The following is a 26900-nucleotide window of genomic DNA, read 5'->3' as shown; positions in this document are numbered from 1 at the left end:
TAGTCCTTTCTAGTCATTTACTATTTGTACCCTGTTTTCTACCGCAAAGAACTTACTTGTCTCTCTAATGATCTGAATATATAGCAGCAAAGGGGGATCTTTGAAGGGGTATTAATGCAAGTGAAAATGAATGATTTGCCAGGAACAGATATTTACTGAACTTAGCAGTTCAGGTGGGTAGCTGCGTCAGCATGCGTCGGCTGCAAAGGAACAAGTAACAGGTTTATTCCATGCTGAAAAAAAGAAGAAAGAGAACACAATGTTTCAGCCGTGGAACCTTCTTTAGGTGTGCGAAACGTTGTGTTCTTCTTTTTTTTAGCATGGAATAAACCTAATACTTGTTCCTTTACTGAACATATTTGTGTATATGTAGCAGCTTGAAAAAAAAAATTGTACGTGCTGATTTAGTACATTTGCAGGAACCAAGTTAATCACTTTCCAAAGCATCTTGTGCAAACTGAACATGACTGCCCATGAAATACAGTAATGCATTTTTACAGTCCGTTAACATTCCCTTGATATTGATTGTGTAGTCATGTGATGACCAAAAATCTGAGTTTTACAAGGCCTCAGAGAGAAAATTGCAGTGTAACTTACTTTAGCAAACTTTGTCAGCAGAGACATTGTCTAAAGAATACCAAGCAGATAATACCTTATAATAAATGCTCACAGAAAATGGGCAATATTACCAGTGCTACAGGTATTTATATCAAATATATTAACATTTATAACAAGTTTTGGAAAATTGTTTTAGGAAGACGTTGGTCCTTTCAGAAGTTAGGAAAGTGCTACAGCACTTAAATTAAGGAAAGTCCTTCACATGCTTGCAGTGAAAGTGGACAGTTGTGCTTTAACATTGGTAGTTTTTTGCAGAATTGCTGTATGTGCCATAGTATTCTTTTGAAGATGTGGAAAACACTTACATTTTAAAACTATTACTTGTTTCCCACTTCAGTTTTAAATTGATTGCAGTATGTTTCCCTTCAAATATATATTTAATGATTGCTGAGATTTTTTACCTGTTCTTTTTAAAAGTAGTATATACTATATAGTATATAGTAGTATATGTTTAAAAAGTAGCAAACCTTTAACTTCTTAAACTTATTGATTCTGATATTAGTTCTTTTCATAATGTGAAATTTGTTTATTTACTGTATGCTTATTATAGAAACGAGAAAGTTAAGATGATTGAGAATCTATCAGGTCATCATCTTTTGAACCTATAAATAGCAGGTTAAAAGCTTCAACATTTATCTTCCACAAAAACAGTACAGATGAGAGCATGGTTTTCTTTCGTCAAATGTCAGGAAAATTCTTCTGTTTATAATGTATTATTTTATGACATTAATAATGTGAAGGACACCTCAGAATGACAAAACATCTTCATTGTATTCAATTTGTTTATTATGAAGGGTGTTTTTTACATTTCTTTTTCTAACGAGGTTAAAAGTAGAGTAATATATTTGATTTGAGGGGTTACATACTGCCTTACAAATTCCTTTTGTCTAAATCATGAGCTGCATTAAAGTGTTGTAAACAAATTGTCCTGTTTGACATTACTTACTGTACCTGGCAGGAATCTACAATGATTAGATACATGCATAGTGTGATTTATTTAAAGTGGAGGTTCCTTCATAGGTATGCAATAGTTTTCCTTTAACAATCTGTGTTGTGCATTTATAATGTAAGAGAACTCTGCTCGGCTGTTCACTGCTACAAGGACTAACTAGCCAAAGTCAGAAACCCCAGGATCTGCTGTATTTGTGGGAATTTATGTTAGTCATTCATTTAAGGTGCTATTCAAGATGATCGTTTGTGTGGTTTCATGAATTTCAAAGTAAAATGCATGTTTGTGTAAATACAAAATATGGTCAGAACTATTATTCTAGATTCATAATCTTTAGAGTGGTTATTTAGTAAGATTTTCAATTTACACTGATTTTTAGATTTGTTTGTCTTAATGCTTTGCTGTAATTAATACACGTTAATTTCAATCTGTATTTTTACGTTAATACTAGAAGTATGTTTCCTGAGCTTCACATTGGCTGCCTGAGTCACATAATACATGGTTTCTAGTGGTAAGAGCAGGTAGAAGACAGAAGAAATCATGGTCTGTGGGGATCCTTGCCACACCCAGAAGGTTGAAATGGTTAACTTTGAGATGATATATCTGGACAGCGGGATGCTGGCAGAACCCCTGTAAATGGTTTTCCCCCCTCACTTCAATTCCCTCTACAAGTTGTTTTAATATAGGCCCCGGGATTTGTCTGTTTCTGGACAATTTTTCATTTTGATATTTAGCTGCAAAGTTTTTTGTGACTTTGCTTCGTCCTGGTTCCTACGACGGTGATACCAACCAAGCGTTGTGTTTAGGCGCTTCGCTTGGGGTGACCCGGGGTAAAGCTTTGTGGTTAAAAAACCCCAATTGGAACGGCCGCTCGCTGACCGAAGGCTCTGCTCCCCAGGTTTCGGGGCGCCCTCGAGTATGAGTTCACAATGAAGCGGCGCTTGGAGGATCAGGATACGGGTTTTCCGTCCCAGCAGCGTCGGCTCACAGGCAGCACGGAAGGCTTCCAGCACCGCGTGCTGGCCCCCGCCCCGGCAGTGTACGAGGCCGTGGGCGAGAACATGCAGCCTACCACCGGCATCCAGTACCCCGTCCCTCACGGCTACCAGGTACGCGCTCCTCCGGGACAGAGGGGGAGGACTCGCCTTTCGGGCTGGGCTCGGGCGCACCTCGCTCATCCTGAGATCTCCTGACCATTCTTGTGTTCTGCTGTGTGGTCACCGTCGTTGTCTTGTGCAGCAGTGGGAAAGTGCTGCCCTACTGAAGGTTAAAGGATATTGCTGTTCATCTGTACTGTGATGCTGTTCACTTTTTTATTGTTGTAAATGCTTGAGTAATAGAACACCTTTCATCCCAAAGGGTCCTAAATCATGTTGCATATAGGATTTCATCCACAGCGGATGTGCAGCACCCACTTGGTCTACATAACAACAGCCTCCCGCTTATAAACATACTCCACGTTTGCTCTGTTACTGTTTAAAGTAGCTTTAGGTTTGTGCCAGCAATTAAGTGCATGACATTATAACTTGTCCTGTTACGCCTGGGATAGTTGGTTACTAAGGTTGTAATAGCCTGGATTGACTTTATTTGCTGACAGCAGAGTTTCCTCCGTTCCCGGACCGTCTTGCTGTTTCATTCCTTTTCAGTGCAGATTTTTTTTTGTTTCGTTTTGTACTGTAGGTTCCTGCTGTAGCTCAGAGCTCCAGCAGCCACGGGCACACCCCAGGAACCGCAGTGCACAGTGGGGCGCACCACCACAGCCCTGCCATTCAGCCACACAGCGGGCAGGTGGTGCAGAGCCACCCCCACCCCCCCACACCTACTGCCCCGGTGCAGGGCCAGCAGCAGTTCCAGAGGCTCAAGGTGAGAGACACTTGACGTTCTGGCTTCTCAAGCCAGTCCAGCTTTGGGGGACCTGTTAATGATCGTTGATTGCACTTTTTTTAAGTTTTACTCATTACAAATGGGAACTGTCCTCCAGCTTGTTTCTATTGCCATGAGAGTTTACGCGTCAAAGAGAAGCATAGGTCGTTTTTTACATATAAATCTCAGTATTAGTCGACATAATTGTGCGTATGATCAAAATCTAAAATAGTGTGCTGGTCTACTTCAAACCTAAAAACTTTACCTTACGTTTAAACATTTGACGTTTTTTCAGATTCATAGCGAAAATAAAACAAGAACTGCTTAGGGCACTTGTGTTATAAATTAATGAGTTAAATTATTAGTCTATATGAATTCACCCCTCCTAGGAAGACCAGTCTCAATAGAATGCAGTTAAGTGATGAATAAGTATCTTTTCTCTTTTTTCTGTAATTGAACGCAGTACTGTTCAACTTTGTGATGCTGCTGCGTGAAATGGAATTGTCTGTAGGGATTCAATTCCCCTTGCAGTTGGCTGAAATTTTAATTAACGAATGCTAATTGTACAGTGCGTTATGGCTGTGAAGTGCTTTTGTTAAGCTTCCTCTATGTGGACTGTTGTTTGAAATATTTCTGAGCTCTCCAGTTTCCAGTTTTTGTCCCGTGGTAGTTGGTTGCAGTAACTGCTTTAAAGAGACAGCATTTAGATAAAATGGGTTAGACATGTTTTGTTTTCCTTTAAAAAATGCAAGTGGAGAAGAATCTAAAATGGGAAATGAGCTCAATTTGAGATTTATTCCCAGGGATTTGGGGGGAATTAGATGTGTTTTGTCAGATGATCCCCAGACTGAATGACTACAGTATGAAACGTCTGTCTGTTCCCACAGGTGGAAGATGCCCTGTCCTACCTGGACCAGGTGAAATTGCAGTTTGGGAGTCAACCCCAAGTTTACAACGACTTCCTGGACATCATGAAGGAGTTTAAATCCCAAAGGTGATAACTGTAGATTTTCACTGCATTTTGAGTGATCTCTTCAAGTTCCATTAAGTTACAAGTTTTGCATAGTAATTCCTTGCTGCCGTGTGCTCAGAGGACGTTTCTGTCTTGTATAACCCAGTCTTGGCGTGGGGCTGTGATTTGTTTTCCAGCATTGACACCCCCGGGGTGATCAGCAGGGTCTCTCAGCTCTTCAAGGGCCACCCCGACCTGATCATGGGATTTAACACCTTCCTGCCTCCGGGCTACAAGATTGAGGTGCAGACCAACGACCTTGTCAATGTCACCACGCCCGGGCAGGTTCACCAGATCACTCCCCACGGCATCCAGGTGCAGCCTCACCCACCACCACAGCCCCCACAGCACCAGTCGCAGCCCCCTGCGCCCAGCACTCCAGCCGCCGCTGCCCCCCCAGCTGCCCAGCCCACACCAGCTAAGATCAGCAAGGTCAGCTCTGCTTCTTACCTTGAGTTGAAAATCTGAAGAGAGGCCATGGACCGCACCAAACTGTGTGTTCCAGGATAGAACCGCTCATTGTATGTCCCCGTGACTGTTACATGCGACGCAAAACTCCTGTTCATTTGAGCTGGGTATGAGGCAGCTATTGAAGAAGATGGTTTTGAAATGTTTAAGACCCTTGCAAAATCTGGTACACTGCTAGTCTCACTGTCTTTTTTTTTTTCCAATGAAGGTTCTCGGGTCCAGTTTTGCCTTGTACTCATCTCCACGACCCATCGGCTTGATTAGGTTATATGTTGCCATGTTGGAGTGCGGAACCTACAGCGAATGCTAATGTTAGCTCTACCGTTCACAGCCGCTGCAGTCTCCGGCTCTGACCCCCACCAGCCAGCCCAATCCGTCCCTCACCACCTACCCCTCGGCACGCTCCCCTCCGATGCAGCCCCACACTCCTGTGAGCGGTACCCCAGCCAGCGCCCCGCCGCTGCAGAATAACCAGCCTGTGGAGTTCAACCACGCTATTAACTACGTCAACAAGATCAAGAACCGCTTTCAGGGCCAGCCCGATATCTATAAAGCCTTCTTGGAGATACTGCACACTTATCAGGTGGGAACAAGGAGCACTTCAAGCTCAGCACTCAAAGTGTTAATTTCCATTTGTCTGGCTTCTTCTAAAGAATGTCATCAGATGAAACATTGTAGGTTTGCTTTCAGGGATTGTTTCTTTGATCTTATTCCAGTTGTAGTTTATTGGGGTTTCTGAATATTGGTACTTTACTACAGTGAGTTTTCAGCATTTTCCTTGTAGTGTTTTTCTCGGCCTTGAAGTCCGACAGTTCTCACTGCTCCTTTCAGAATTGTCATTGGAATATCCTTTTGTCATCTTTTACCATTGAATGATTTTTTTAAGGACGTTGTCAATATTTTTCTGGAGATGTCGTTGGTGTAATTAGAAGTAAACCAAAGACAAGTTTTGGAGGTAAAGTTGTAAGAAGATTATAATACAAGTTAAGATTTAAATGTGACTCAAGATGCAAAAAGTTTTAGTAAATTAAAATCATTGGCTTTGGACTGGAGTATGGAGTTTTTTTGTGGTGTGTTGTGCAAGACAAAGACAGTCAATGCTGTAAAACTCATAAAAGCCATTAAGATGATTCAGTGGTCTTTAATTGTCTCGTCCCTTGTGCAGAAAGAGCAGCGCAACGCCAAAGAGGCTGGTGGGAATTACACCCCTGCATTAACAGAACAGGAAGTTTATGCTCAGGTGGCCCGTCTGTTCAAAAACCAAGAAGACCTGCTCTCAGAGTTTGGCCAATTCCTGCCAGATGCCAACAGCTCTGTGGTGGGTGTGAAATGCCAGGAAAACCTGCACTGAAAAATACTTTTTCACAGTTGTTAGCAGTTTAAGACACACACCATTGATAAGAAAACCATTGATAAGACTAAGCTGATACTGGCTTTCTGTCAGGAGGTATTGATTAAACAAGTGTGAAAGGAGACGACTGAAGGACAAGGGTGTATTGTTGTTAATTATCTGTCATTTCTTTTTAAGAATTCATTGAGTGTTCATTGATGTACTTTATACAAGGTATTTTAATTGGCAGACTTCTTAAGATGTGAACTTCGTCAGAGACCTGAATGGTATGAGACTTCATAGCGTTAATTAGAAATATTGAGTGGAGTGATTATGGGAGGATCTGATGAAGCATGTCTGATCTCGGATTAAAACCTTACTTTTCTGTTTTGTTTTCTTCTCTAGCTGTTGAGCAAGACAACTGCGGAGAAGGCCGAGTCTGTGCGAAATGATCATGGTGGCACGGTGAAGAAGCCCCAGCTGAACAATAACAAACAGAGACCCAGCCAGAATGGCTGCCAGATTCGCCGGCACTCTGGGCCCGGGGTTACCCCTCCTGTTAAGGTAGCCCGCCGGACCAGCGCACTTGCCCTGTGTCTTTGCGCCTCACTCTGTATCTTTGACATGTCATGCTCTGTGTGATACAGAGCTTTCTTTTCATCCTTCTGGATCGTCCTAGAAGAAATAGTCGACACAACGTCATTCACACTGGCTTTAATACTTATCTCATACTGTTAATTCAATAGCAGATCACTTGGCATAAATAACCAGAAGAAATCAGTGTTGAAAGATAAATTAAAGAAGGATTTATCTTCACCTTCTGCTTTCCACAGAAGAAGCCAAAGTTCCTCGGCTTGAAGGATCAGTCTCTGGCTGAGGCCAGCAAGCATGGAGTTGGTACCGAGTCTCTGTTCTTTGAGAAGGTAGGTTTTGGGAAAGGGTAGACATTTTTTCTCCAGCTCTGGCTGCATATAGCTATACTGGTATCTTATGATTGATTTTGTTTAAAGAGGGTTAACTTTCAAATGTATATTTAACTTTATTGGAAGGTAGTACGACAGAAATCTTCTTGTTGAAATCTGTGATATTTTTTTTACTCTCTGGAAGACGAAAAACATTCATTGTAACTGGTTGAGCTTAAACAAGGACTGAAAGGTCTTTCAGCTATTAGATATTGCCATTTTCCACTGAACTATGGTGAAAAGTGTTTCGCAGTATGCGATGCAGGCATAATGAAGCAAGTTCTGTCAAACCTTCAAAACATAAGAGAGCCAGACACCTTGTTCTATCTAGTGTAAGTCATTGCATACATACATGCAGGCTGAAGAGTGCAGGTGGTCATGATCAACGCATGTTGTTCACAGGTGCGGAAAGCTCTGCGCAGTGCAGAGGCTTATGATAACTTCCTGAGGTGCCTGGTCATCTTCAACCAGGAGGTCATCTCCCGAGCTGAGCTGGTGCAGCTCGTGCTGCCCTTCCTGGGGTGAGTCCCTCGGTGGATGAGCAGGGCAGCTTGTGGCTCGGTTCTCTTGCGGTTACTTGCGAACAGTCGGTCTGCAAGCTCCGACTCTTCTTGTATTATTGAAATTCAGCAGTGGAATCCCTTTTTTATCAATGGGAATGTTGCCATTTATAAGACATGATGCCGTGTTGTGAGGTAAAACTAGCAGTGTTGTTACCGGACATGTACATTTTAATATAATCCTGAGTAGTGCCTGGTGGCATTGGCAGTAGAATATGTGAATTGTTGTGGTACGCTCGGCATCCCATAAATATACTTTGCCCTCCAGATTTATTAATAACCCCACTGAAATAGGAGCAAAAAGCAAAACAAGCAAGCAAATAGAACACACAATGAGAATAAATTTAATTTCCGTGAATTTCAATGATGAAAATTGTATAACAGTTTTAGGCCAATGTGCAGTGACACGATTCTCTGATCTTAACGAGGTCTCCAGAATCTGTGATTTTAAATTTACCGCAAATCATAATAGTCTCTCTGAGTTATTTCAGAGCGGCCATGGATGTTTTCTCAGCTTGGGCTGTTTTTATTTACACCAAACGTAACTTCATATCCTAAAGAGGCCAGGTGGTGGTGGAGATTTCCAGCTGCATTTTCTGCATTCATGGTTGCCTCCTGGACCACTTGCCTCACAACCCACGAGGCAAGAAAACATTCTTTCTCTTCCTGGCATCTTTACCACTTCTCTAGGAGCCTTAAATTTCTTAAGAGACTTTTCGGTGGATTCAGCTTTCTATGGATTTTGTCATAACAAACCCCAACATGTTGAAGTCAAAGACAATTACCCTGAAGTCTTCAGAGATTTCTCTGACCTTAGCCTTGAATGATCCATTCTACTACTGAGTCTCATTGATGTGTTCTTTTATACCCCTGGGAAATAAGAAACCCTCAGAGGCCTTTTTATAGGTCTTGAACCTTCTTTACTTTCAAGGATCTGAATACGTTTTTGTTGTGATTGTATTTTGATCTGATTCCTAACTCATTGTGATACGTCATGTTTTTTGTTTCAATATCATTTAGGTTATGAATAAATCTGGGGGCACTACAATAAGCCAATCATCCTCTTTAAATGTATCCATAACGGTAACAAAATTCAGTACAGTAACATTTATTCAGATTTGTCAGTTCTAACTTGGTATTCTCAAATATGGTTTGATTTCTTTTTGATTGTGAAACTCAGAATAAGGAGACTTTATGAATGAGATGTTTGATCACATCAAGGCTTCCTGTTTTATACGGATATGCATTATCTTGTCATGTAACAACTCGGCAGACTTTGTTCCCTCAGAGATGTGAGGAGGTAAGGCGTGTGCTGTAGCTAATTCATTTTATTCCCCTTGGACAGGAAGTTTCCAGAGCTCTTCACTTGGTTCAAGAATTTCCTTGGGTACAAAGAGTCGTCTCATATAGAGAGCTTCCCCAAGGAGAGGGCTACTGAGGGCATCGCCATGGAGATTGACTATGCCTCCTGTAAGAGGCTGGGCTCCAGCTACAGGGCACTGCCCAAGAGCTACCAGCAGCCCAAATGTACTGGCAGAACCCCACTGTGCAAAGAGGTACAGTCCGTACACTATACACCAATACTGTTCACAGACCTATAAAAAAACATGAGAGTGCACTGCAGCTCACTGCATTTCACATTTTTAGATGATGAGGGCAGCCTACGGTCCTTTGAGGTGTATTTAATTCTTTGGGTAGTGGTGTACTTGCATGAGGTTAAGCATTGCTCTGCAAATACACTGTTAGAAGTTGTCTTAAGTGTAACTCTTGATGTTTCTTCAGGTTTTGAACGATACATGGGTGTCTTTCCCATCTTGGTCAGAGGACTCCACCTTTGTTAGCTCAAAGAAGACACAGTATGAAGAACACATATACAGATGTGAAGACGAGAGGTTTGAGGTAAGGAAGATTTCCCAAAATTGTAGTATTTAAGTTGCAGAAGAATAGTTGTCAAAGTGATGATTCAGTGGTCAAAGGTTTCACTCACTGAGAGGACAGAGATTCACCATTTTTCTTAATTCACCAAAGTGAAATTTAATTTAAATTCCAGGTGTTTAAAATGACCGTGTTACTGAAGCGGTAGCAGAGGTGAGTGGTTGCTGTGCTGTAAAAGGATTGAGCGGTGATCCTTTTTATAATCGCTGGCCCTGACTCGCACTCGCCCCGTGCTAACATTTTCCTCCTCCTCCTCCCCTCAGCTCGATGTTGTCCTGGAGACAAACCTGGCCACCATCCGGGTGCTGGAGACGGTGCAGAAGAAGCTTTCTCGCATGTCTGCGGAGGAGCAGGCCAAGTTCCGCCTGGACAACACAATGGGCGGCTCCTCAGAGGTCATCCATCGCAAGGCCATTCAGAGGATATACGGCGACAAGGCTCCAGACATCATTGATGGCCTCAAGAAGAACCCCGCTGTCTCCGTCCCCATCGTGCTGAAGAGGTGAATGTCCCCAGGGAAACCGTCACTTCATCCACCTTCGGAAACACCAAGGGATAAATTAGGCTAAAGTGGTTCTTAATTGTTTAGATATTTTTGGGCTTAAATGACTGCTGTGAAAATGTCTTGTAGTCTTCTAAAAATGCACTGGATAAAGGAAAGGTGTATCTGAAAGCCCCAGTTAGATCTGTACATTTTCTTTCCCAGTGTTCCTTTTCCTGCAGAAACGCCTCTTTTATCTGTAAGTTTTTGCTTTTGATGCACTCAGGTTGAAAACTAAAGAGGAAGAATGGCGGGAAGCCCAGCGAGGTTTCAATAAGATATGGAGGGAACAGAACGAAAAGTATTACCTGAAGTCTCTAGACCACCAAGGCATCAACTTCAAACAGAACGATACCAAGGTGCTGCGATCCAAGACTCTGCTCAATGAGATTGAGAGCATATACGATGAGGTGAGTGGCCCACGAGAAATTATTCAGGTTGTAGGTTTCTAAACCCTGGAGAGGTCGGAAATTGGTTTCACTGCGTTATCTTATTAAGGTGGACTCTTCTTTTCCTGAATTCTTAATTCTAAATTAGTACTTAATTCCCAATTCTCAGTACGTCCTGTGAGACATACAGTGGTGGCATGTATACAAGATGTAAAGCCCAAACTAGGACATTGCCTTGGCTTCTTCTGTTTGGGGTGGAAATAACCTTTTTTTAATTTGTATAGCATTTCTGCAACCCAGTGTCTAATTTAGGTAGTAGAATTTATTTTATCACTTTCTGAATGTATTTAAGTGAAGTCAGTGTTACATTGAAAATGTAATTTCACGTTTTGAGCAAAGCTGATAGGATATTGAGTCCAGCACTTTCTCTTAGCGCTTGTGTTTTTCAGCCTTATTACTCTGAGTGCTGGTATCCTTTTTTTTTTTTACACTTGGAGGGGAAATGAACATCTTTTGACATTTTTCTGTGCAAAACTATGGAAAGGTCAGCGGCAATTTGAGCTCATTACAATATCCTCCATTGGTTAGGCAGAAATGTTTCAGGCTTAAGATTGGCAGCAGCACAAACAGAAGGAATTACAACGACGAGCAATGTCTATCGGTGTCTATCGATTTCTGTTGGTGTCTGTCAGTGTCTATCGGTGACTTCTTTGTACGCATCTCAGAGCAGAAGACGTTCTCATTACACATGAGAGAGCCGCATGAAAGGGTGCATTACAGCTACGTGATGTCCCTACTCCAGGTGCGGTGCAGTTCTGTTCTGTTGACATCCCTGCGCACTGCATTGCATAGTGTCCGGAAGGGCAGGCGAATACCACGTTCTGCACGGTGGTATCGCTCAGCCGCCTGCGTCCCTGTCACTTACAGAGGCAGGAGCAGGCGTCGGAGGAGAACGCCACACCGCCCGCGGGGCCGCACATGACGCTGTCGTACGAGGACAAGCAGATCCTGGAGGACGCTGCCTCGCTCATCATCCACCATGTGAAGAGGCAGGCCGGCATCCAGAAGGAGGACAAGTACAAAATCAAGCAGGTGATCTACCACTTCATCCCAGACCTGCTGTTCGCGCAGCGCGGGGAGCTGTCCGACGTGGAAGAGGAAGAGGAGGAGGAGATGGAGCTGGACGAGGCGGGCACGAAGAAGCACAATGGGGTCGCAGCCGGCGGGGGCAGCCCGACCAAGTCCAAGCTCCTGTTCAGCAACACAGCTGCCCAGAAGCTGCGAGGCACCGACGAGGCCTACAACCTCTTCTACGTCAACAACAACTGGTACATCTTCCTGCGGCTGCACCAGATCCTGTGCTCCCGGCTGCTGCGGATCTACGGGCAGGCCGAGCGCCAGATCGAGGAGGACTGCCGTGAGCGAGACTGTGAGAGGGAGGTGCTGGGCACCAAACGGGAGAAGAATGACAATCCAGCCATCCAGCTCAGACTGAAGGAGCCCAGTAAGTCCTTCAAAGGCTGGTCCTGTTTTATAGCATCGTTATCGTTTTTATCTGTCTGCTGCTTTTAGCTCACTGGATCCCAGCAGGTTACGGTCTATGAAAGGTCACACAGAGGAAAAAAAAGGAAAAGCGGTGTGGCGTGCACCTATTGATTGTTTCATTGCCAAAAGCTCTGATAAGGCACTTTTATGGTTTCTGTGCTGAGAAATTAACTTAAGACCACAGCTGGTATTCTAAAAAGCAAAATAGAAAAATTGTGTGTGTGATCACAAAAGTGTCATAACTCTTCTTTATGTATGGACTGGGATTGCCACTCACTCACTCACCTAGTGTAGGTTGAATAAATACTTTGGGTTTTGACGGTGTATCCAGGGCATTGTTTTAATGAAATCAAGATAGCTGCCTGTGGCAATAATAATCCTTATTGGTCTATTGGTTTTTAGTTGATCATCATTGCAAGGAGGAATGGGCAAATATTGCTCCATCTTGGTGTGCAAAGTTAGAGACTTACCCAAGATGACTAATGGCTGTAGTAGCTGCCAGATGTGGTTCAGCTTAGTATTGACCAAGGGAAGTGAAGAGTTATTAAATTATGATATTCCACCTTTTTATTTTTAATTAATTTATGGTTTACTGTTATCTTGCTTTTTTTTGTGGGGGGGGGGGACTCTGTGAATGTGTGTCTCACAATTAAAAATTCTTATTCTAAAATAATTAAATTCTAGGCTGTGAGATTAAGATTACATTTCTGTACAATGGTGCCGAACAAGGTACTGGTGTTCTGAAGGCCTTCTTTCTTTCGTAATATTAGCTAATCAGATGTAGTTATCACTTTAAAAAAATCTAACAAAATTCTAAAAGCTTGTGTAGTAAGCAAGAAGACAGACGTTACACATTGCCATATGCGACAGAATCCTTTTTTCAGTTATCAGCAGACAGTGAATAGCGAATACCTAATGTGGGAAGTGAAGTCATATTTTACTAGTTACGCTTGGAATTAAACTTTACACTTCAAGAAAGGGGACATTGTTGAGTCAGATACTGAAGTTAGGAAAGAGATAAAGATGAGATCACTATTAGCCATATACAATTTCTTGCATTAGGAATTCATCTTTTTCGCAAGATAATTGTCTTTTGAATTATTGCTGTCTTTGGAAAGCAGTTTTAACATTGTAATCATCACCTTTGTTTACTGGGTGTAGGTGTAGTATTTACACATGCAAGTGTGTAAATACTACATCTTATCTTTTCCTAATTCTAGTGGATATCGAGGTGGAAGATTACTACTCCGCCTTCCTGGAGATGGTGCGCAACCTGCTGGATGGGAACATGGACGCGTCCCAGTACGAGGACTCGTTGCGAGAGATGTTCACTATCCACGCCTACATCGCTTTCACCATGGACAAGCTCATCCAGAGCATCGTCAGGCAGGTAAGGAGCTCAGCCGTTCCTCATCCGTACGGAGTCCGAAGCTGAAGAGCACGCCCAGGGAATCGTCGGCTTAGTTTTCCACTCCAAACTACAGACGCCGTGACATTTGCGTAAAATAAAAGGCGGGGATTAAAAACACATGTAACTGATGGATCCTGAGGATACCCAAGAAAAATCCATCCCTAGCTCTCCGTGGCAGAGCTCAGCCACACGTGCCCGGAGTATCAGGACATAGCGGGCAAAAGGATTTGAAACGCTGCCCCTCTGGACTGCAGTCCAGGCTTTCTCGGATGAGCAATTTTCAGCCACACGTGACACGATTGTTTCAGCCTTGCCATTGTTGCCATTGGTTACCCTGATTTATCTTTTTTTTAAATTCTTCATCTCCTCCTGGGTCCTGAGGAGATGTTGCTGGTTTTGGCTCAGGTAGTTTAAACTGAAAACAGTTTCTAAAGTGGAAGATGTCGATTTTTACAGATCAGTTGAGGCGTATTTTATGGTAAATACCTCAGTTTACTAAGCCCAAACATGAACCAGGTTTTGCAAAATCATGAGCCTTATTTACAAAATCTGCATCAAGACAAAAATGCGATTTAAAAAAAATATAAAGTACCCAAACTATTATTTTAACTTTATAGAATAGAGAAAAGCAAAACTGACAGAAATAATCAGTTGTGTATAGTGTGTATGTTGTGTCTCGGTTGCTGTTATTTTTTTTATGTGGAATTTCATGATCATATAGATTCCTGCCCTCATGTTGGTAACTGAGTTTCATTATTTCATGCAGGCCAGTCGTGGTGCACTATTAACATATTTTAGTTCTGCATATAGAGTTTTATATTTTAAAATGCAAAGCCATCTATTGAGATGGTATTGCATAAAAATGGATACCTGGTAAAATGTTTCGGAGTAAACTGAGGGGAGGAAAAGTGCAATCTGGGAAACAAATTTATAAGCCAAAAATGTGGAACCAGATCTCCCATGTGTTTATATTGAATTCTTCATCATTCGACCACATTCTCTGATTTTTATTTCTTTGCCAGCAATAATAGTTTTCCATAAATTTAAGTCAGACCTTACTCATAGTTATTGGAAAAAAAATATATACCTGGATAAGACACATGTGTTGTATACAACACAATACTGACTTGTACTGAGATGGTAATGTAGTCCTCATGAACTTTAAAACATGAAAATGCCCTTTCTTGGTACAGTGTTGACTGATTCTGATGTGTTCGCTTTTTCCTTTTGTCCAGCTCCAGCACATTGTGAGTGATGAGATTTGTGTGCAGGTGACAGACCTGTACCTTTCCGAGAGTTCAAATGGAGCTACTGGAGGCACTCTGTCCACTCAGACATCCAGAGCTGCCTCCGAGGCAGCCTACCAGCGCAAGGCAGAGCAGCTGATGTCGGACGAGAACTGCTTCAAGGTAGAGATCGAGATCAGGATCTTTTCGACCATGGTGTCAGACCAGTTAACCGTGCACAAGCTGAAGTTTACAAAATTCTCATATTGAAAAATTACCGGCAGAAAAACTGACCTAAACATTTAGAATCAAGTTTCATCCATCGTATTCTCATACTAATGTCCCCAAGTATTTTTGGTTTTCAAATGAAATGCAAATGATTATTTTTGTAGATGATCAATTGCATTGAATAGCTGTAAAAAAGTATTCAGAAGCACAATCGCAGTGAATGCTAATGTTTGCTGTTGGTGTGTCGTCCAGCTCATGTTCATTCAGAGTAGAGGGCAGGTGCAGCTGACCATCGAGCTCCTGGACACAGAGGAGGAGAATTCAGACGAGCCCGTGGAGGCAGAGGTTAGTTGTTTATAGATTTCTGTAACTCCCTGTGACCTCATGGCTTGAATCCTTGTCGCTGTCTGGCAGGTATGCCTCTTCAAATCACGAGTTTCAGCTGCTCGTTTTCAGCACTGTTCCATCTGTACTTTATTTTCAGATCATTTCACACTGCTTCATATTTTACCGACCCGGAGAACAAGGTGTCCGAATTCTATAGGTTTTATAGATGGTTCCTGCTGCTCACTGTGAGAAGTTTTAGATTTTGATATCTATTCCTTCCTTGCACATCCATGTCTTTTTAACCTCCCTCACTGTTCTTGGTTCAAGACTTCACTCTTCATGCTTATGGAGCATATTGGAATATTTTCCTCCTAAGCCTATCGTATTTAGAAGGCGCAGTACAAATGTATTAATTCAAGTTATTTTGTATCCTTTCTGATTAAAGAAAAAAAAAGACGCATTGCTCTTACTCTGTTTTTAGCAGCGAGACAGCCCTTTTCTCACGTGTGAACTCCCTTAATATTAACTGTTTCTTCTGACGGCTTCTGTGATGTTTGCTTCTTCTCCAGCGCTGGTCAGATTATGTTGAGAGATACGTGAACTCAGATTCTACCTCTCCGGAGCTGCGGGAGCATCTTGCACAGAAGCCTGTTTTTCTCCCAAGGTGAGGGTCTGGGTTGTGATCCCAGTGTGAACGATGGTCTCTGCCCAAGTGCTCTTTGTACAGCTGCGTCTGTTGCAGTACAATTTTATAAGCCTGTGGGATACAAATATTTTATGTGATTAAATAACTACTTTTAGCCCTTCTGTGGTGACATCCGAAACGTGGGATTTCCCCAGTCCATTAGTAAAACTGTGTCATTGGCATTTACCATAATTAAACTGGCTGTGGTGATGGAGGTGTCCAGAAATAAGTGCACAGGAAAGCACTTTTTTGGGCTTGACTAGATAAGGGCACAACAATGGGGATTAACCCGGTCTTATTCCTTCAAAAGAATGTTTTATGAAGGGGTTGGATGTCTTAGGTTTGTTTGATTGGAATGTTTGTGATGCCCACCATATCTCAGTAAAACCTTTTTCAGAATTTGTAATGTAGAGGCTTATTTTAACAGCTTCTAGGTAATTTGGTAACCCTATAAGTTAAAACAAACCTTTGTCTATTGTTCCTGTCCCCCATAAAACTGTACTCTGACTCAGTCTATGGGTGCACAAAGTATGGACGCTGTTTATTGTATGTTTTTCCCTTTCACTCATGCATGGATCAGCAAGGGTTACATTGCCGATATTGCACTTGGACTTAAAAGGGGTATTTTCTAAAATGATTTTGATGTGCCAAGGCATGAGTTTATTTATTTAACAATGTGCACTAAACACTGGGAGAGGATAATATAATTGTTTTTTTCTTAAATGAGGGCATTTATACTGGATTCTATTGGATGTCCGAAAAATAGTGTTATTGGATTCCATGTGCAGTGTTTACTTCAGTGGAGTTTCTGATAACAGCCTGCCTGAAAAATATTCATGATGGTTTTGTTGTACTCTAGCATCCCCCGATCACTAGTTTTTTATTTATTTCTCTGTTTTACTGTATAGAAACTAATCATGGAAAATGGGTAAAAAAATTAACAGAAAGGAATGTTTTATATTTTGCTGGAGGGAAGCACAGTTTATACCACCAGTGTCATCTGAGTTTTGCACTAAAAGTTTGTCTCTGTAACTTATGTTCTGATTCGAAGCCTGCTGCCCACTGTTCTGTGATAAGCATTTCAAAATACTCTGTCACATGAAGTCCTATTTGCCTTGGTCTCGTATTCATTTAGTCCTTTTGTATATTTAAGCAGTTAGTACTTGAAATCTTACCAACACAGGCACTTTTTTGTTTATCCTAAAGAAATTTGTTATTATTTTTTGTTAGCATGTAGTTCTTGTCATTTTAGTTGCAAGTCACTTCAGAATATGCAAAGTCTTTGAATTTTCTGTTGAGCATGAGATGATTGTAGCGACTGTAGGGAAGTATCAGCTGGGATCCTTAATCAAGACTAAATTAAAAAAATATATATCTTATGACAGCCAGAGGTGCAATTAATATTAGAAATGTTCAATTCCACTGGTGGTATAAATTGACATGATACAGATATGAAGGGCAAAACTTGAGATTTCAATAAAATAATGTTTTATTGTCTGTCAGGATCCAACAGTTATATTTTGTGCATATGTATTTTTTTCCAAAAAACAACTGTATGTGTAAAGAATTTTATGAATGTTTATGTATTACTTTAAATGATGTATATGATCTCAAAGACCTGAGTGTATATTATTCTCTTGTGAATTTCTGTGATAACCATCCTATAGATACAGTGCACTCCCGTTAAATATTTTGGCCGGGGGTGGGGATCTAGAATACAGTGCTGGCAGAAGAAAAATCTTGATATGATTCTAATTTAACACCTGCTACACTGTACTTTGCCAGAGGGGCTTGTTAATAAACTTCTGGTATGAATTTTATTCCCAAAATGTGCGTGTATTTTTTTCAGAGGTCTGAGAGAAATGTGTGGAAGGGTGGTTGCTACATCAGAGATATGTCTGATTCTGGTTGTTGACAAGTGCAGCAGAAATAAAACAGATTAGGTCTGGTTAAATGCAGAGCACTGTGCTCTTTCCACCGTAAGGGACTAAATCACAGAATTTCTAAGCTGAAAATGGTGATAGCCTTCTCCACATGGACAAGCCTACAACCAAACATTTATTTGTGTTTTAGGGAATTTGTTACCCTGTTGTCTGAATGTGTTGCAAGATGTTTCTTGCATTTGGAAAATCAAGACCTGAAAATTGGCTTATTGGCCTAACAGGACGAATGCGAATGTTTGCATCAGGTGGATCTACCTGTCCTCTCCAGTGCAAGACGTTTAAGAAAATGAAATCCACCTGTTTTAATGCTGTTTTGTGCACAGATCGCTGAATGTGTGTAAAACCCTCCTGCTTTCGGAGTCTAAAAATTTAGTAGTCTTTAGAAGGGATCGACAAGCAGATTTTTACTTGATCAAAAGTCTAATTCTGTTTTTCAGACCGTTTTTCTAGGTGCTTAGATGTGGTATTATTCTCTCCTGGGTATTAACATCTGTTGTAATTTGAAGATTTGCAATGAACTTCTAGTGAAATCTGTGGTTTGTGAACCTTTTTGGTGACTATATAAACAGTTTGTTTTTTTCTCATTTTATGAGAATTAGCTAGTTCACAGCTGTATGTTTAAGTGGAGCCCTGAATGCAAAATTTGATTCATGGCTTCTGTCCCCACTCACCAGTAACTTCTACGGTAAGTACAAATTTTACTTTACTTATTGAAGTGGGGAAAATCATTGCAGTTTAATGCTTGCATACAGTGGATTGTGTCATTTGTTGGATCAATGTGTTGTGCATCAAGGACATAAACTCCATGAAAAGTGATTCTTTGGTAAATTTTCTAACGGAAGTGCACTGTATTTAGATGCAACTGCGTTAATACTGCTTGTACTGATTGATTTTTAATAGTGTGGATTGTAAGCATGGAAATCGGGACTAGAACTCAAATACTGGACTTGGTGGGATTGTGGATTTCAGCCATGTTGAGCAAGGCGGTTGTTTAAAAGCATTTCTTCCTCTCTCCTACTAAGGAACCTGCGTCGGATACGCAAATGCCAGCGAGGAAGGGAGCTGCAGGAGAAGGAGGGCAAGGAAGGTGGGAAGAAGACCTTGGAGAACGTGGAGAATCTGAATAAGATGGAGTGCAAGTTCAAGCTCAATTCCTACAAGATGGTCTATGTCTTCAAATCAGAAGACTACATGTACCGGCGCACAGCCTTGCTTCGGGCTCACCAGGTAGTGATCCTTTTTGAAATGTTCTTGAAGGTACACCCACACCCCTCCCCCCTTCTGAATGACCTGCTCAATTTTTATTTGAAATTATTCTTCAAGAAAAGGCTTTAAAAACAAGAAAAAAACAACATTCAGGGATGTGGCGTGAGTATCTGAACTCTGAGGGCAGGCGTTTGTGCCCCATTTGGAAGTTAGAAGCTTTGTACTCTGGTGATTCCCCCCCTGATTTCATACCTGTTTGTTCATTATGCTGGTTTCTCACTTTTGTTCTCCCCTGCCCCCTGGTAAGCGTAATAGGAACATAAAGGCACATATGTCCAGTTTCTGAGACAGCTTCTTCCTGCGGGCTGTTAGATTGCTGAACTCTGCCCCTACCACTGACTCACACTGATGTTTTTTTTCTCTTCTCACACTGCTTTTCTGACTTGTTTTTTAAGTTGTATGTTATTGAACTTTTTTGTTGCTGCTAATATTCTGTGTTCATGTTTTGATGATTCCCTAATGTCTCTGTATTGGAGCCTACACGCAAATAAGCATTTCATTGCATCTGACAAATAAACTAAACTGAAAACTGATCGAGCAATCGATCCAGGCATTTTTCTAAAAAGGGATTTCTATGTTTGCGTCGCCGCGTGGCATGGTTCGGGCAGGAGTATGTGTTGGGGTTGTAACACTGTCCGACTTTGTTTGCAGTCGCACGAGAGGGTCAGCAAACGTCTGCACCAGCGCTTCCAGGCCTGGGTGGACAAGTGGACAAAGGAGCACGTCACCAGAGAGATGGCCGCCGACACCAACAAGTGGTTAATGGGAGAGGGGCTGGAGGGACTGTTGCCTTGCACAACCTCCTGTGAGACGGAGATCCTACACTTCATGAGCATCAACAAATACCGTGTCAAGTACGGAACAAAGTACTAAGCACCATCATCTTCCCGTGCCCTGGGAAGAGGAAAGGGGGTCTGTTTTGTTAGGTTTTGGGGAGAAGGGGGATGGGGGGTTTATCAACAACTTTATTGGAACCAAGTGGCAAACAGCTGGTTGCCATATTGTACTGTGGGCGGCTGGTGGATTGTTTTTTGTTGTTGTTTTGATTTTAGCAGCATTTTAGCTGTACCTGCTCTTGCAGGGCCTTGGTGCCAAAACTAGTTAAAGCATGACCTGTTTCTTAACACCCCCCCCGACCCTGAATGCCGTAGTAAACTTCGCTGGCCACTCAATCGCATAACAACCTTAAATCTTCTAACCGTAAATATCATACTTGGAATGCTGCTCAGGCCCATCAGGATGGGGTGGTAAGAGTTACCTGCTGGAATGCAGCCGAGATGTTGAGAGCCATTTTAAAATCTGTCAAGTATCACAGTAGCGAGGGGTGGGGCAAAACTAAAAGGGACAAGCCAGGGTTTTTGTTAAAATCCGTTAAAATTCAAGCAGGTAAATGATTTTCTTGTGTGTGAGGCCAAGTGGCCATAATTTCATAGTTGGAAAGAGAGAATAATTTGGGGTGTGCATTTTTAAAAGGTTTGGGGAAAATGCACACTTTATTCAGAGATGACGCACTTTCACTTTTCAGAAAGACCTGGGGATTTAAAAAGCTCTTGTTTTGGGTTGAACAGGCCTGATTTTTAACGGGTTTCATGGCTCGCCACCATTTCAACGGAAATGGAAGTTGGTTTCATTCAAATATAACATATTATCCCTTGAGGTAAGCATTGCAGTATAACAGTATTCCTATGAACCTTCCACCAACAAGATTACTTACAAAAACTCCAACAAAACTTCGTTTCCCAAGCGGTTTCCTAGCTTCGAGGGACTGGTCAATTGCAAGTCTTGGTCGACAGCTTGATACCTTATTAAAACTATTTAAAGTACCTTATTCAGACAAAGGCAGCGTTTTTTTAAAAAGAATTACCTGTAGCAAGAAAAAAAAACTCTGGAAAAAGAAATGCACTGCAGCATTTCTTGTAAAATAATTAAGGAGCTAACAGTAATGTCGGGCCAATCATGAAGGTTCCTGACTACAAATTGTAAAATTGTATATCTTGTGAAATGTCAGATATATGACACTATAAATATATATAAATATATATATCACAATCACAAAAAGTCCTGGCCGCCCCAGTACAGTACCTTCAAAGTTGCTGGCAATGCTCGATGCCAATACACCAGCTTTTACACACGAACCAAGAACAATAAGAATGGACTACCCACACACTGCTTAAACTTTGTAAATAAATTGTATATAGTGTCAAACCTTTTTTATTACAGAGATCTGCATTGATGTGCTAGCGTACTTTACAAGCTTACTGTGTAGTGAGAGGTGGCTTATAGTACTTAAATAATGCAAGACACCGTTTATTACAGTTTTTACCAAAGGGAGTTGATTTATAATGATAGTTGTTTTTTTCTTGTTTTTTTGTTTTTTTAAAGCTAAAGAAATGTTGATAAGTAGAACTTTATCCAGGATTTTTGAAATTAAAACTTTTTTATCGTTAAAAAAATCAGAAAAATGTTCTTGTGACCCCATTACCTAAACTTGAAATTTCAAGGAAAAGATTTGGCTTTTATTTCACATTATACTAAAATGCCCATTTGGATATTTTGAACATGTTTCATAGATGTGATATTGAAGAAATATCAGCTAATACTCATGTTGTACAGAAAGTGACTTCTTCAAAGAAGTTATTATTGGAAATGTAATCCTAATAATATAGCACCCTCTTGTGGGTTGTCTATTTTTTTAATTATTTAATTGAACAATTACCCTTTTCTCATTTAAGTAACCCTGGATAAATTTCTGCTTAAAATATAGATCTGCATTTTTAAGCAAACAGCAAAATGTCACAGCATGTCTTTTCTGTGAATCATCATGGCCCCTTTATTTCAACTTTATTTAAAAAAAAATAAAAATGACATTTGTAGCAAATGGACCCGATGTCTTTGGCACGTTTTCTCACGAGGCAAACTCTTTTCAGCACGGGGGAGCAAAACGGCCGAGGGGCTCCAGTTCATCTATGCAGGTACCACGACTTCTGCACGTTCGTTGTGCAATGAGGGTGGGAATACAGCTAGGCAAATGCACTAAAAGAGGCAATGCAGGTGTTAACTGTTCCTTGTTTTATCATCTCGCCACTGGAAAGAGTCTTTAGTTTAAATGGGTTTCTAGTGGTCTGGGAACTCAAGATCCCATGTGTGTGTTTGCACTTTTCCTAAACCACATTTGCGTTCTTTCTCCCTTCCATGGGAAGGGTGTGGGTTTGCACGATGAACAGCATGGCTGTCTGACCCTGATTGGTCCTAAGGGACAACGGTTAGTGCAGTTAGGCCACGTTTAAATTTGGCAAGACAGGGAAAAATGATCCAAAGAGCTCAGGTGGAATGAGAAAAAAAAAGTCCTGGAGGCTCTGTTCAGCGTAGCCATTCGCCTTTGTTTTGTCACTGTGTGTAAAGGCAGGTCGATGGAATGTTTTCCCTGATATTAAAGTGGTTTTCATTGTTTGATAGGCTGCCGTAGGGTCTTTAAAGACAATTCATTGGTTTTACAAAATGTACAAAGATTTGGATTTTTGCCCTTTGCAAGCTAAGCCCAGAAAGCTATTTAGTACATGTTGGAAAGTTGTTTTTTTGTCTCATGTCCTGGTTTAAACTTTCTTTGTGTCTCAGATTAAAGACAATTGAGGTAAGCAAAAGTCCCTGCATTTACCATCTGGGAATTGGTTTAAGACAGTCCAGCACTATAACAGATGGGGCATGGTTTTTTGATCTCTGAATAGTAGAAGACTCAATTCTGCCTTTCAGGTTTGCTTTTTGATGGTGACCATTTATTAAACGGAATTGTAAATCAGTCTTAAGTCTAATTTAGGTCAGTCACCTTCGGTATGTTTGTAGCTGTAATTCAGTGTTTCTTCCCAGTTACCTTCTGTTTTGAGAATTCGATTGTATTTGTATTTTTAAGAGTACCTGTGCTTATTCTTTAAGAGGTAGGATTCTGTTTAAAATGGTGCTTTTTAATAGATATTCTTGGTTCTTCTAGAAATCCCTGCCTTCTTAATGTATGAGTGGTTGTCTCTTACAATTATATTACGCAGAGCAAAATTTCTCAGCCTGTTCTTTTTATTTAAACCTGCTTTATGACAATGCACACTAAGTGTCATCAACATCTTTGCAGTTTGTTAACCTCCTGGCAAAGGAGGTTCCATGCTTTGACTTTTGGCCAGAAAATCAAAGTGCCCAATGTCCTGAAAGTAGTGCTTCTTTTTTTACTGATATTCAAAGATATTAAAGAACTTCAGTGTTGTTTCTACATTACATCTGAATGACACATTGCATTCAAAAGACCTTTTACAGCTTCCTACATCATAGCTGTACTCCAATTCCATGTAGTTTGACTGTGGTGTTTAATCCTTTGAACATCTAGTTGACTTGTTGTGCTAATATGGGAAGGTTGTTAAAGGGGCAGTTTGCCGTCATTTTCCATTGAGATGGAAGTAACCTAAGGCAGTGTTATGCTGTTTGTAATATCGTTTCTAAATGGATAAACCAACCAAATATGGAAATAAGGCATTAGGATTTTTGTATAAATATAAGACCTTAAATCTGGATTAGAATGTGTTTATCTGAAAACTATTCCTGAATCTTCTCCTCCTGTTTGGGGTGCATTTTTAATACCCTACTGTGCCTGGTGAGAAAAAAACTGATATAAAATGTCTGGCAAAAAAAAGCATACGGCTGTCTCCGTACAAGCTAAAAGAATCATTCTTTTTCATTGATGTTAGATACTTGTACAACTAATTTTGAGGTCTAAGCTTACATTTAGAAAATGATATGGCTGAAAAGGACAGACTGGGCAATTCATCTTGATTATCAATACACTGTTTTAGAAATAAATCTTTGTTTCTTCGTCTTTTGCTATATGAAATATGTGAGTGTTTCTCTAAAGGCACTTCTGCAGCTCTTGGGCACTGTCAGTTTACGTAACGCTGTCTCAGTGCTGGGTGGGACTCCTTTAAAACAGAGAGGATTGGACCACAATTGTTTAAGAACCTCTACAAGGACCTTCAACAAAAATCCATACCTATTTAGCACCTCTATTATGATAATTCATGCAAAATGACATTGCTTTTTTGATCGTCATATTTGCATTGTCTGAAGCATTTGTCAAAGCTAAAGCCCTGATGAAAATGGAGGGAACTATCTGCCATCTGCATGAATTCCGTTATGTGCGAGTGTTATTTTAGTGTTGGAAAGTGACTCTCAAACAAGGTGGGATTCTCAAACGATAGCTGAAAGTGTCAGATCATTTTAGGAAAAGACAGGGGCTGGAGTCCAGATCCCGACCTTGCGGCGAGCTTAGAGATAACATTCTCCCCGTACTGAGCAACTGATCGAAACCAGTGCACTGAGATGTCTTCTTTAGTTCTCACCAGCTGAGAAGGCCGGTCCTGACTGCCAACACTTACTGCCACCAGCTAAAGACAATCTTGGACAAAATCTTGGACAGTTTGTGCCCAGGACTGCAGTTTTATTTTTATATTTACTGTATAAAATATAAAAAGAGAGAGAGTTGGGGCTCCAGCTTGTAAAACTGCACTTGTTTAACTGCTTTTTGTATTCCATTTTACTGTGACCCTTTTTGCCACCTCTCCACACGATTTATATACTATGTTGTATACTTGAGTGTAGTGCAGTATTTCCCATTAAAATATTACTGAAATAGAGCAGTGTGTTTTTTTTCTGTTCCATCTCGTAGCGCCTAAGATGACGCGAGCCTGTAAGACACACTAGTCTATTTTTGTTTTGGACAGACACAACATAGAACTTAATGGCCTGCCAAGTTTGGTTAGGTCAGTGACCATTTTTAATGACCATTTTAGTGACCATTTTTTAATTATATTTGTTTTTCTAGGTCTTCTATCCTGCAGAGGAATTCCACATTGCATTGGTGTTAAAATACAATCCACTCGGTCAGAAGGACTGGGGTTGCCTTTCAGAATTGCTTTACCAGTTTAAACATACCATTGTGTCAGTGTAGCATGACCTGGCTTTAATAATTGTTTGTTCACGTGACAAAATGCATTATACTGAAACGTTTTTAAGCTTTCAGATTTTATGATGTATGAAAGTTTTAAGTAGTTACAATACTGTGGATGACTGACAGTAATTTAAATTATTAAAGAGTAAGAACAGTTTTAATTTGATCTATTTCAGCACTTTTTGGGCTTAATTTACTGTTGGTGGAAAGGAAGGTGATTGATTCAGTGTAGCATTTGAACAATGAGGTGGGGCTGGGTATCTGTAATGCATGCCCTGTCTTTCTTGCCACCAGAGGGCGCTGAAGGACTGTGCAGAGGAATGAAAGATACACATCTCAAATTTCCTTTTAATTTCCCTCTTTTAGGTTAACACTCCTGTAGAAATCAAAAGGTTACAGATGAGGTAAGCTAAAAGGTCTGGTCTTAAAGGATTAGGTAATCAGCCTTATTTTTCTTCTTGTCAGTGATCCTGAGCATATATATAAGCATATGTTACACTCTATAGAAGTGCAAGCAATTAATTATAACCACAGTTGAGGAAAAGTACACACGAAAAATAGACCTAAACTTTGTACTTCACATTTAATAGGCTGCTAAAACTTTAATTTCTGTGTATCAAAGGAACGGTTGCAAACAAGAGGAATCCATTCAGAAATAAGTAGCTCATTCTTCCCAAGATCTTGGTGCTTTCTCGAAAGAAGCCAAGGTGTTGGCTTCAACTACATGGCTGGGTAGCTTGTTCCACACTCCTACAACCCTTTGGGTAAAGTTGAGCTTCGTGTTTTCTGTTTTAAATGCACTTACTAGTAGTTTCTACTTATGTCCCCTGGTTCATGTTTCACTGCTCATTCTGAAGAAACCTGCTGGACTGACTTGATGCCTCTGAGGATTTTGAATACTTGTATCAAGTCCCCTTGTTCAACTTTTGTCTCATCTGTCCACAGGACATTGTCCCAGTAGTGCTGTGGAACATCCAGGTGGTCTTTAGCAAACTTAAGACGTGCAGCAAGGTTTTGGAGAGCAGTGGTTTCCTCCAAGGTAACCTCCCATGAACACCACTCTTGTTCACTGTTTTTCTTATGGAAGACTCATGAACACAAACGTTATCAAGTGCAAGAGATGCCTGCAGACCCTTCGCGGTCACCCTAGGGTTCCTTGTCAGCTGTTTGAGGATTGCCCTTGCACTGATCTTTGTAGACGCCCTCTCCTAGGGAGAGTAGCAACGGTGCTGAATTTCTTCCACTCGTAAACTATCTGGCTGACTGTGGACTGATGGAGGCCTAAGTCTTTAGAAATCCTTTCGTAACCCATTCCAGTCGTATAAGCTTCAACAACTCTTCTTCCGAAGTCCTCTGAAATCTCTTTTGATTGGGCCATATTGCACTTCAACAGAAGTCTGTTGTGAAGAGCAGGTAACCAAACTTGTGTGAGTTTTGATACGGTAGGGCAGGTCAAACCCACACCTGAACTGATTGGAACACCTGACTCCAATTACCCTCACTTCAAGATTCACATACCTTCTCCATCAATGACCTTGATTGTTTAAACCATTTGCTCAATACAGATATGACTGTAAAATGTTGAGTGTGTTTGTTAAATAAGACTGTATTTATTATTATGACTTAGAAGAAGATCAGATCAGATTTTAGGAGCCATTC

At 41.0% G+C, this 26900-nt stretch overlaps 1 protein-coding gene across 2 annotated transcripts in view; it reads left to right on the top strand.

Moving 5' to 3' along the window:
- The window catches only part of sin3aa (SIN3 transcription regulator family member Aa), a 31393-nt gene extending 6466 nt beyond the window's left edge, over positions 1-24927 (top strand). For both annotated transcript variants that reach the window (XM_088920465.1, XM_088920466.1), the window contains exons 2-21: positions 2466-2676; positions 3248-3430; positions 4318-4424; positions 4580-4874; positions 5242-5493; positions 6076-6228; positions 6646-6804; positions 7074-7163; positions 7605-7723; positions 9108-9318; positions 9545-9661; positions 9961-10199; positions 10465-10648; positions 11555-12131; positions 13393-13562; positions 14819-14992; positions 15290-15382; positions 15934-16028; positions 19015-19219; positions 19910-24927. In XM_088920465.1, the coding sequence (XP_088776591.1) occupies positions 2497-2676; positions 3248-3430; positions 4318-4424; positions 4580-4874; positions 5242-5493; positions 6076-6228; positions 6646-6804; positions 7074-7163; positions 7605-7723; positions 9108-9318; positions 9545-9661; positions 9961-10199; positions 10465-10648; positions 11555-12131; positions 13393-13562; positions 14819-14992; positions 15290-15382; positions 15934-16028; positions 19015-19219; positions 19910-20131 (3825 nt within the window). In that variant the 5' untranslated portion in view covers positions 2466-2496 and the 3' untranslated portion in view covers positions 20132-24927. The remainder of the gene's footprint in view (positions 1-2465; positions 2677-3247; positions 3431-4317; positions 4425-4579; positions 4875-5241; positions 5494-6075; positions 6229-6645; positions 6805-7073; positions 7164-7604; positions 7724-9107; positions 9319-9544; positions 9662-9960; positions 10200-10464; positions 10649-11554; positions 12132-13392; positions 13563-14818; positions 14993-15289; positions 15383-15933; positions 16029-19014; positions 19220-19909) is intronic.
- Positions 24928-26900: the final 1973 nt, after the last annotated feature.

The sequence above is a fragment of the Atractosteus spatula genome, chromosome 7 (assembly GCF_055471065.1).
Source record: "Atractosteus spatula isolate fAtrSpa1 chromosome 7, fAtrSpa1.hap1, whole genome shotgun sequence".
NCBI classification, from domain to species: Eukaryota; Metazoa; Chordata; class Actinopteri; order Semionotiformes; family Lepisosteidae; genus Atractosteus; species Atractosteus spatula.
Note: the sequence above shows the minus strand (reverse complement) of the source record. Positions and strands in the feature narration are given on the sequence as shown.